The sequence below is a fragment of the Amblyomma maculatum genome, chromosome 1 (assembly GCF_055883805.1).
Source record: "Amblyomma maculatum isolate TAMU_Amacu chromosome 1, ASM5588380v1, whole genome shotgun sequence".
Classification (NCBI taxonomy): Eukaryota; Metazoa; Arthropoda; class Arachnida; order Ixodida; family Ixodidae; genus Amblyomma; species Amblyomma maculatum.
Window position 1 is genome coordinate 231067730 of NC_139344.1, and position 12020 is coordinate 231079749.

The 12020-nt window shown below is 46.1% G+C and overlaps 1 protein-coding gene across 10 annotated transcripts in view; it reads left to right on the forward strand.

Moving 5' to 3' along the window:
- Positions 1-5: 5 nt before the first annotated feature.
- Positions 6-12020, forward strand: part of LOC146205877 (uncharacterized) — a 153042-nt gene continuing 141027 nt past the window's right edge. For 3 of the 10 annotated variants that reach the window (XM_084590546.1, XM_084590547.1, XM_084590548.1), the window contains exons 1-2: positions 6-126; positions 7169-7271. In XM_084590546.1, the coding sequence (XP_084446672.1) occupies positions 7205-7271 (67 nt within the window). In that variant the 5' untranslated portion in view covers positions 6-126; positions 7169-7204. The remainder of the gene's footprint in view (positions 127-7168; positions 7272-12020) is intronic. The other 7 variants (XR_014704270.1, XR_014704272.1, XR_014704269.1 and 4 more) reach the window with 5 other exon arrangements.

Here is a 12020-nt window from a genome sequence, read left to right on the forward strand (position 1 = left end):
GCATACTTGGGCTTGTCGTCGGGCTCTTCTGTCGCCGTGTCCCTGAAGCGCTTCCAACGGCAGGTCTTTTCCACTCGGCTGATTGCACGTCCCTTTTCGAGCAGGGCTGTGGTGCTGATGATTTGAGTAAGTATTGCATCGCCGCAGTAAATTAATTTCACCACCGAGTCACCAATGTAGCCATGATATATTAACGTTTATGTCTGTGAGCGTACTTGGCATGGTAGTGTGCCCTCATTTGCCAGTGCCTAGTTTTGCGAAGAATAGCATTTTGGTAGCTAGTGCAAATTTTGCAGCCAGTTTTCTCTCTGAAACAGAGGCTTAAAAGCAGGCAAACCTTTTTTGTTTTCTTTTTTCTTCAAAACATTCCCAGTGTGATAAAGTTATGTGTTTGATAAATCCTCCAGAGTTATTTGGTGATATAGGCCCGGAAAAAAAAAAAAAAACATGCCTGGGCAATGCGTTCACGATTAAAAATGACTGCTGTTTTTGATACTTCCAAGTTGATTAGCTTTGTTCTTCCTGCTTTTGTGCAGCCTTTTACCTAGCCTTTAATCTTCACATGGTAGAAGCTACTGAGACTCGGAAAGATCAATGTCTGCAGCTCCTCTATTTTCTCTTTTCGTGGCCATATATGGAAGAAATACGTCCGAAATGTATTTATTTATCTTTAGGAGTTCAACTGCCAGAGCCAGGCTATTCCATCTTCAGAGGTCAAGTTTGAGCCTGTTCAGTTAGCAAAGTACGTTGGGTGCGAGAACAGATGCTCGTGATTATTGGCACGTTGGGACTGAAGTTCCCGAAGCGACTTCTCCGGTGAACCGTCGCCCTTAGATTCTAACTCGAGATCACGAGACAAGTTTTTGCAACGAACCGTTTTCCATACTTTTTATTTGGTAATAGCCGATGAGGCCGCCTTAGGTATTGCTCTCCGCAGCCATTTAGCAATATCGTTCCCTGGCTGTTTTATCGAAGGCAGCATTGACCAATTGTAGGGCACCAAGATAGATCGGAAACGAATTATTAAATAATACCGGCTCGAGACAAAATTTTTTTCAATATCAGTCAGATATACAATCCAGTGTTTGACTGAACGCCATCTGGTAAGGTAGTAACATGGTAGAACTAGCCTTGTGTCACTGACCAATTATCAGGAAAAAGTTAGTTTCTTGTTCGCAACAAGGAACCCAATACTCGTTCTACTAGACAAATATATAGTTTCTCTTGGTAACACAATAGCAGCGCGCATGCCGTAGGTACCTGAAATTATTATCTTGATTAAAACCTAGCTCCCTTCTATTGTGTGTTACCCTCTGAACACATCTGACTAGCGCGTGCAGGTGCCAAAGTTCTGGAGTCATAAATGGGCTAGACACCTTGCGTAGCTTGATAAAATAGAGGGTTGAGGGTGCTTGTGTTCGATTAGTCAGAGTTTAAGGGCGCTTTACTGACCACTTACATCGTAGAAAAACTGCAGCATGCAAATGTGGAAAGTGTGGACCGATCTAGTCAGTGATTTTGCTCAGCTCTCTTACAAAGGCTCACTGTCACGTTCTCAAACCGTGGAGAAGCGTGCTCATTGCAAGCAGGGTGGCTTTAATTATTCTTGTCCGTTGCATTTCAATGTCTTTTTTCACTTTTCCGGCATGGCAACTATGGCGCACTGCAGCTCGGCTACCCTCATACTTAACTATAGCAACCGGTAATTTGCCATGTGTATTCCATCATTTTTAGCGCTTGTACGTTTGCAAATAGGCGCGAACCAGAAGAACTCCACCTAGTTGAATAGTTTAGCAGTTAACCTTGCATGTTAGGTGTATATTCCTAGCATAGGAAGATTTGCGAGAATAGTCATTTCACCGAGTCTTTGACATTTTTCGAGCAACTAACCAGAACCTGCATGACCGAGTTTGTAGCGATCTCCTAAAGGGTCACAAGACCAGGACAAATCTTACTAGAACGAAAATTTAATGTGCAGGCCTCTCTTGACGGTTACTTTTGCCCGTGGGTAATTTTCATCTGGAGGTCTCATCAGGAGTTCATGGCTGCAATCTCTGTAATCTGGAAACCTAGAACACGCCTCTACGTATTTATTCAACGAAAAAGAAACTCGGTTTCGCAGTGACCCTACAGCTACGAAATTACCATCGCAGTGGAGAGAACTTATTGAAGGTTACTTTATTTCTGTGAACAATACTTGCTTCAAATAATTTCGGGGCTATTCCATGTGTCTTACGGAAGGAAAACCTTCGAACTTAGCAATAATGTCACTGACGCTGCAGCCGCTATTGATGGCCAAGGTACAGCTACTGATCGCATATATTACCTCTTCTAGTTCCTCATATTTTTGTGCTCACTCGTCTCATGCTGTTATCGGCCTTCCCCGCGCGGCGAGATTTTAACGTTGAATCGTGATTGGCTGCGGCTGTCTACTGCTTCATTAAGTCACATCGCCTTACCGGAAAATGCCCAATACAAATAAGAGTCAGTTGCCATTTCCAATAAAACGACTCCTCCGGCGTTATTTTTTCACCTCTCCATGGTTCATTCCACTTACAAACAGCGATATCAACAACAATTGGCTGTTTCGTTTCGTTGATTCTATAGATACATGCATCAAGTCAATCGTCAAAAATAGTCAACTTTTGAGTTTAGCAAGTCTTCAGTGTCGTCAAATTTATCCCATTGTAGGCAGGCTTGACTGCGAATCTTGACTACGAAATTGTAACCGGTAGGGTCCACGTCCACAAGAGACACATTGGACATGACAGGCGGCGTAGCGGAGAGCTCCGCGGATTAATAAGGCCACCTGGGATTCCTTATCTGGCGGTGACATGGCACAGTGCACGGTCATTTTATTTCGCTTCCACTGAAATACGGCCACCCTGCTAAGGGTGTAACCCAGGGTCTTGGAGTCAGTAGCCGAATGACAAAGCTCCTAAACCACTGTGGCGGAGAACCGAAAGTTTAAAGACTGGCTAACACAGCTATAACTAGAGGAAGGCTGAGAGATGCCCATATGACTGGTTGGCTAAAGACACGCTCCTCTTCATGAGTTTGCGCAGTATTCGTGCGTAAGCTTCTACATCAGTGGTACATCAGCCCACGGTAGCATTGTAGCCACTTTTGTACGTATTGTCTTACGGAAAAGAAGAAAGCAAATCATGAAGGATTCTGGTGATGATCTTTAGCATACTCAGAAAACTCTCCTAACTCAAAGTCCAAATGATGTATCATCGTGCGCTCGTTCTGCCGATTCATTTTTGTGAGTCTTTGTCATTGATCACACCAGCCTTTCATATTAATAAACGCCAACGATTGGCATGGTATTCCAGCTATCTCTCCTGACGTCATAGACAGCCCCTACCGATGGTGAAACGTTAAAGAAATTAATAATGACAATAACTTTACCCAACGATTGGCATGGTATTCCAACTATCTCTCCTGACGTCATAAGCAGCCGCTACCGATGGTGAAACGTTAAAGAAATTATTAATGACAATAACTTTACACATTTCGGCTCCGTTTCACACTCCATTAAGACTGAAGAGCAAGCTCTAGAGATTGAAGAGAAAACAGAGGTGAAATTCTCACAGCCGTCTCCCCGTGAGAGCGATTGATGGCCCAACAAGCACAAGTGACTCCATTATTCGACTGGGATAGGGAGGCATATGATAGCCCCGCGATGTGTCGACCAGTCAGGCACCGTTTTTCTACTCAAGGACACCTGCGAATGCCGTCCCTGGCTGCCTGGCGCCAGTTGCAGATTCCACTTCAGTGCCAGCGAATTTTCAGAGAGTGTACAGGTCCGTATTCAAGAAGCGTTTCTGGCATAAGAACGTTTCGTCACTGGGCGACCCAGCAACGTTGACCAGCATAAAGGCAAAGAAGCTAAATGAGCCACACTTACAAAAATAAAAACAAGCTGCGTTGATCTCGCTCAATATTAGGGTATATTTGCAGACTGCAGCCTGGTACATAAGCTGATGCACGTGCTGCATGAATTTTCAAATACTGTGAGGACTGCAAAAAAACATACGAGAGAGAGACAGAACGAGTTGTCAGTCCGTCATAAGCTTGGCGTGAGAGCGACGCTGTTTTTACACGATGCTGGCAGTGCAGTGAGGTAAAGGAAGGAGCGGAGCCATCCTCGTGAGAGTAAATGTGATGTTCGAGAGAACGAGGTACTGGTTTCGCGAAGCTTCTCACACGTTAGATCACTTTCTTACTGTCGTGGGTATTAGCCATTGCCTCAGTTCTCGACCGACCAGGGCACGAGTTCCGGCCGATCAGGCGAGAACTTATGCTCAAACAGCATGAATACTTCAAGTCCTCGTTATTTTGCCACATCTCGCGAATGCCTAAAGCCAATTACCCGCAGCCTTTATGCAAAAAAATCCCGACTTATGAAACGTTTTACGCTATAGCGTGTACGCGATGAGGACAGGGCCCAGCCCTAAGTCGGGACCTCGCAAGCAGAGACCAGAGAGCAACCGTAATAAAACTCACGACCTGTCGCATGCACGTCCTATTCCATCTACTGTTATATAAAAATGACTACCACAGCAACGCAATCACTTCTCTGAACTAAACGGTGTCTCCTTTTTACGCATGCTGAAGTTTATTGCTGAGTGGACAATGAATGTACTTGAATGAGTTTGCGACTTCAACCATAATGATCACGCCAGTTTCTCAACAACGTCTTTATATTTTCTCATCCACTGCACATGCACATTGCTAAATGAAACTAAACTGCATAATATCTTTGCTATAAAAGGCATTGCTTCGCATTACAAAAAAGATTGCAATGTATGCGATCACTGGCTGCGTTCAGCGAGCTATATACAGAAAAAAGAGTTTGGTACCGTTTATCAGTATTTATCCAGTTAGCAGCTTTATCTATCACAGGAAAGAGAGAAGAGAGAGAACTCAGCACCGTTGGGGGCAAGTTGAGTTGTTCGACTCGTAGACTGCATCACCGAAGTACGAGAAGGGAACAACGATCACGGTTTCGCTTGCTCCAAAGTGACTGCTGTTTCCTGTCTTTGTCCGAAAACGATGATCATAATGATTGTTGGGGATTTTATGGCAGCTCCAACAGGCAGCGTCACTGTACAAGGCTTTTTTTTTTTTTTCTGCCTACCTAAGGAGGGGTCACAGACCCAATTTCCAAGCATTTCTTCCGAGAAGACCCGAGCCCCAGGTCCCGGGAAAGCTTGTATTTCTTGCATCACCGGTGGGCACCTGGCGGCACTGGACCAAAATGATTCATGAGCAAGCTATCCCTTAGGATATATTCGCGAATAAATGACAGAATTTATACACCTTCTCCCGTGTTTCATTGGCTCCTCGTTGACCGAAATCTTGGCTAATGTCTAGTCAACTGCGTTAAATGCCAAGCATACAGCTGCCAGCTGCAGGTACGAATTGTTTCATGTGCTAAACCATGTGCAAATCTTGTCCCAATTTCACTGAAAAAGTCCAGCATCAGGAAGCTCATGCGCAAAGGGTGTCGTTTAGAGGCCCGAACCCTGGGTGGCCACAAAATGGCACATCAAATATCATTCCGTCCTTAAAGTAAATAAGACTTAATTTGTCCGATGAATGCTTTGATCTAACTGTATATGGTGGTTTGAGCATGGTGCGTTTGACGAAGCTTCCTTACTAGTTTCTTGCTCTCCTCGCGCTATTATGATTTAAGTGAAGAGACGCAATTGCTTTTTAGTTTCAGAAAAAAAAAATAAAACACTTACCTCTCGCAGCCACCCGCGTCATGGGCTAATTTCGGACTTTCGAAATTTCTGCCCATGAGCGCACACTTCCGATTACGCTATCGATTCGTACAATCGGCAAAATGTCGCTTTTATTTCGCCCCTTTTAAAATAATGTGTATTAGAACTTACACTAGTCCAAATTTTTTAGCGTACAAAACGTCATTTAGCCCTTCTGCTATTAGTAAATGAGTGCTTTGAGAATGCATGCCATCATATGTACAGCTGAAGTCATTATTTTACCCAATGTATTGAATTGAATATCTAGACCTGCTGATGACGTTTTTAGATCAACCAGCCTCGTCCGTTATGCAAGAAATTATTTCTCAATGGCTGTAAGATGGAGATCTCAAAGTTGTGTTTTTGTGTTGGATGGATACAAGGAGCTAAAGCTATCATGCTAAATACAGTCGAGGCTACAAAAGGATGGTTAAATTGGATCTCCCAAAATTAAACACATATAACCGAAATGCCAGTGCTATAGTGTTGCGCGAACCCAGCTTTATCTTACTAACATAACTTTGGTTGCTTTGTGTGGCATAGACTCAGTGACGTGGATTGGTAACAAAAGGATATAAGCACGAGTTGAAAGCCAGGACGAGGGTTCGCAGCGCGTAAAGCCAGGACTTCTTGTTGGAAGTCAGATCTAGCATACGTAGAAGAAAAATTTGGATATGTGCATTTCATAGAGAGGAGTGTTCCTTTTTGCAAGGACACTGCAAGTGCTTCAGCGAATCCCGATTCTTTAAACACGCCTGCAGCTCGGCTTGTTTGGGGTCTGTTTTAAGTACGCGTTACGCTGTGTCATATAGACTGAACACTCACTGGCACCAACTCTGAATGTTGATGGAAAACCATCCGAAGAGCACAGAAAGGTCCAGTTATGGGATGAAAAGATAGTCGCCGATAATTTCGTTTCGGAGTAGTGAGACTCCCGACCAAATAAATTGACACATTCATACTAAGACCAACAAAAAATACCGTTGCCTTTTTTTTTTTTTTTTCAGGCCACAAGATATTAAAATAAATTCGATTTGGTTTCACGGAAGTACACCAGGAAGGAAAAATTTCTTGTGTCAATAATTTACCCTGGGATCACTGTCCGACTAGGGCGGGTACCAAAACAGCTGAGCTAACCAGCAGAGCGAGGCTGAATTAATCGCGCGGTAATACAGGCGTGCAGTTTTATTGAGAGAAACCGTGGACCTGAAACAACCCACCTGTCTTTTTTTTTTTTTCTAACGTAGCTGATTAAAAGTAGCACTACAACAAAAAATAAATGCAACATTTCCAGAAATTCTGAATGTTTCCTCTTTAGCCGCTTTTTTAAATATCCGAGTTTGGTTGGCATTCTTTTGTTTTTTATTTCATTCTATCCCTTTGCCGACTCTGCACAGCGCTCCACGCCACAAGCCCGGAGAACGTTGAGTGTCATGGCTTCGTCACGACGCATCTGCGTGAATGTGGATCAGCACCATGTAAGACAAGCTCCTCCTTCAGGTCAGATTCCAGTTACTCCAACGTGACTATTGTCGTGACGCTGGGGCTATGGCGACCCGGCCTTCACTTGGTAGCGTGCAGAGACTCCGGGTTGAAGAAGGACTGAATCTTCGAAGTTGGTAAAATATGTACAAGCAGGTTTACTGGCACTTTGAGAAAACGTATTTACAAGAATATTTACATGAAGAAGAAGGGTACATCAGCAAAATGACAAGCGTTAAGAGTTCATAGCGAGAAGCGACTGGATGAGCCGTTTACCCAGGGCCCAGAGCGACATTTCGTGCTCTGCAGCGTCCTTAAAAACCCCCTATGTCCAGCCCCTCTCTGAAGATGCTGACCAACCAAATCCAGGGCACGCCCCTCAGGTATCGGCATCCAATCGAACACATCACTGCACTGATGGTCTGAAGCACTGACTGGTCCGGCATTCATTCGTTGGGCGTGATCACTTGTTGGCGGGAAAAGCTCGGGAACGGCGAGGAGAGGAGGTACATTTCTATTCTTCAGCAAAGAAACCACAGGCTGGTTCTGGGGGTTTTACTTCTCAGAAACCCGAGTGCACGTGGCGCCGCATAGGGCTCCCAACATGGTCCCTTTTCGACAATTGCAAATCTTTCCTGCATTCCCGGGAAATCACTTAATGGCTGTATGAGTCATGCTCTTCTCTTGTCCTGCACGTCAGCGGACATGTCACTCTGTCGTCTCCTTTGGATAGGAGGCATTCATCACTGGAGGTTAGCACTTCTCGACTGGAAGGGTGAACAAAAGAAAGCACTTCCTGCTATTTCCCGCAGGGGGACGTTTCTTTGTGTTTTTCCAGACGTTCTCTTGACAGGGCCAATTTGGCATTTGCAGGTTGTCCACAAAGCAAAACATGCTTACAAAACAGGATTCCTGGAAACAGGCTCACTTGGAGCCAATGGACCATCACCACATATTCACAAAACTTTTCCATGCCCACAGGCGAACAATAGAGCGCGCAAATGCGGATGCTTGGTCGTAACAGCCTCCTCCCCCGCCAGAAGAGACTCGGAGGGCAGCAGCCGCAGCTGCTGCATGAAGAGACGACTTAATGGCCTGCACGTGAACGCTTGAAGCTCGCTGTTGCTTGTCGCGTTGTCTTGATTGTTGTAGGCCAAATTGCTTGAGCTATCTGAAACTCAACCACATGTCGAAGCAAGCACTCGGCTCCCGTCTGAAGAGACCAGGTCAAAAGAAAACTGCCATTGTTGTTCGAGAAAAGCCCACTCTCAAGACGTTCAGGACCCACGTATGCCTCGAAAACCAAACGTGCTGCTTTACATAGTCATCTATATTCAAGCGCACGAAAAAAAAAAAAAAACCTGATTATCAATTTGGATACATGGTGAGGAACATCTCGGACCGCTTAGAAAGAGCGGCTAAGCGCGTCCGCATTCCCATTTAACTTCCCCTTTTTGTATCTTATTTCAAAATTGTACTGCTGTAAAATCAAGCTCCACCTAAGAAGGCGACTGTTCTTCGATGTCGCAGTTTGCAGCCAAGCCAGGGGACAATGGTCCGTCTCTACGGTGAATTTGGCCCCTCCAAGATAGCACTGCAATTTTTGAATGGCCCATACAATGCAAGCGCATTCCTTCTCTGACGCGCAATAAGCCCTCTCTCTAGAACTCAGTTTTCTGCTCAAGTAGAGCACGGGGTGCTCATTACCGTCGTCATCTCTCTGGCAGAGAACAGCACCTAACCCTCGATCACTGGCATCACACTGGACCGTGAATTCTCGGCCATAGTCTGGAGCTCGCAATACCGGACGGCTAATCAGCACAGCCTTCAGGTTTACGAAGGAGGCTTCCTTTTGTTCGTCCCAGACTACATTTGTCGGTTCTGTCTTGCGGAGAGCGTCGGTCAGAGGGCTAGCCAAAGCTGAATAGTTAGGGATGTAGTGATTGTAGTACCCAGTCAGACCCAGGAATGCTCGAATTTCCGTCTTCGTGCTCGGCCGCGGGTAGTCTGCTACCGCAGAAATCTTAATCTCGCTGGGTTTCCTGAAACCTTGACCTACATTGTGACCCAAGTAGTCCACGGTCGCCCTTGCCAGGCAACATTTCTCGGCCTTTACGGTTAGTCCAGCTTGACGCAAAAGGCTCAGTACAGCTCTTAGATGTACCATATGGTCCGCCCATGAGTCGGAAAAAACCGCAATGTCGTCTAAATAAGGCACCGCGAATGTTTCACACCCCTTTAAAACCCTATCCATGAGTCGGGAAAAACAAAATGGAGCATTTTTGAGCCCGAAACTCATCATTGTTGGCTGGTAGCTGCCCGTCGGAGTGACGAAAGCCGCGTATCTGCTGGCGCGTTCAGTGAGCGGTACTTGCCAGTATCCTCGAGTAAGGTCCAGCGTAGTCACATATGCCGCTCTACTGACCTGTTCTACTCTCTCCTCAATATTCGGAATAGGATACACTTGATCCCTGGTGAGAGAATTTAGCTTTCGGTAGTCTACCACAGGCCTAGGGTCTTTACCTGGAGCTTCTACTAAGATCATAGGCGAAGCATAATCGCTTTCCGAGGGTTTTATTACTCCCAATTCCAGCATGCGAGTTACTTCCCTATCCAGAATTTCTCTTTGCCTTGGAGAAAATCGGTAGCACCTTGATCGCACTGGCACGTCTGAAGTCAGCTCAATATCGTGCTCAGTCAAATCAGTTCTGCCTGGCCTGTCCACGAAGCAGGCCTCAAACTCTGTTATTATCTCGCCCAGATCGGACAGCTGGGATTTCTTTAGTTCTCCTCTCTGCTCCGTCTTTTTGAGAAGCTCCTGAGCGTTGCTTCCTTTTCCGCTGAGGCAAATCAAGTTGTCCCCCATCTCCTCGGGAAGGTTTAACGTTAGATTTACCACGGCTTCCCTCTGCACATAAGGCTTCATAAGATTGCAATGATAAATGCGCACTTCTTTACGCCTACCGGGAATTTTCACTGCGTAGTTAGTGTTAGAAAGCTTTGCAACGACTTCAGCCGGTCCTTCCCACTGTACTTCGAGCTTATTCTGCCTTGAACTTCTCAGCAACATCACCTGGTCCCCGATACAAAACGTCCTTTGACGGGCTGACTTATCATAGTACACCTTGGAACGAGCCTGGGCTGACTTCATGCTGGCCTCAACGAGTTCCTTAGTGTTATGTAAGCGATTCAAGAGGTTCAGAATGAATTCTACTACTGTTGGGTCTTCTCCGCGCCCCTCCCAGGCTTCGCGCACCATTCGCAAAGGTGAGCGCAGTGACCTTCCGTACACCAACTCGGCTGGGCTAAATCCAGTGGATTCGTGCGGCACTGACCGCAAAGCGAAAAGCGCTGCAGGCAGGCAGGTATCCCATTCGCGCTTGTTTTCATAGCACAGTCCCCTCAGGACTCGTTTGAGAACAGAGTGCCATCTTTCTACGCTGTTGCTCTGCGGATGATGGATCGAGCTATGCACTACCTTAATGCCGCATCGCTCGAGAAATGAGGTGGTGAGGACACTCGTGAAAACGCTACCCTGATCACTTTGGACCTCGGAAGGGAATCCAACTCGTGCAAACACTGACAGCAGCGAATCCACTACACTCTCGGACGTCACCTCGCGCAGCGGAACAGCCTCTGGAAACTTTGTGGCTGGGCATAACATAGTGAGGATATAACGGTACCCTGACTCGGTCACAGGAAGTGGCCCAACTATATCTATTACTAACCGGTGAAACGGCTCGGTAATGATTGGTACTAACACCATCGGAGCTTTCCACTTATCTTGCGCCTTTCCAACCCGCTGGCACGTGTCGCATGACCGTACAAAATTTTCCGTGTCCTTAAAACATCCAGGCCAATAGTATTCTTGCAACAGCCTCTGCTTTGTTTTCTTTATTCCAAGGTGACATGACCACGAGCTGCCATGGGAAAGTCGCAGTAAGTCTCCGCGGTACTTTTGGGGAACGACTAATTGGTCCCGCTCTACTCCGCGCTTATCCTTGAATAAGCGATACAGCACTCCCTTTCTCATCTCGAAAGAAATATTGTTTGCTGTCTTAGTGGCGCGGTGGCGCTCCCTTATCTCCTGTATATTGGGATCATTGGCTTGCTCTATAGCTAAGTCCTCTCGGGTTCCACTTAAAAGTCTCGTGAGATTACTAGACACTGGCGGCAAGAGGTTACTCTCAAGAACGTCCTCATTCCGCGTCTCATCAAGCTCACTTTCAAGTTGACTTATCTGAGATGCCTCGCTCTCAAAGTTTTCTGACCTGCTATCTTCCGCATTTACCATTGTTTTAACTGCCGTTTCCTCCGCTGTGGATTTTTCTGGAATGAGCAGTGTAGCTAGTTCTCGCGCCTTTGAACGTGTTAAGGCTTGCACAACTCTGTCTCCGAAAAGGATGCCCCTCTTTCGCAGCAGCATGTCCGATTTGTTGGAGAACAAATACGGATAGCACTTAGGAAGCTTTCCTGAAACGGCAGCCTCGGTTGTTAATTCGCCGAAAGGGCCCTCGATGACCACGTTCGCGATCGGCAAGCACACACTCTGTTCCTCAACTACCTGTCGGATCCATGCACACTGTCCTGTATAGTCGGAAGGCGATACATACGCCGGATGGACAACATCCATCGTTGCGGCCGAATCGCGCAGTACCTTGCAAGGCTTCCCGTTGACTACTAGGTCATGCAGGTAGGGTTCTAAAAGCTGCATATTTTCATCGCAGTCCCTGACATACGAGAAAGCAATCTTTTCTTTCCGGCAGT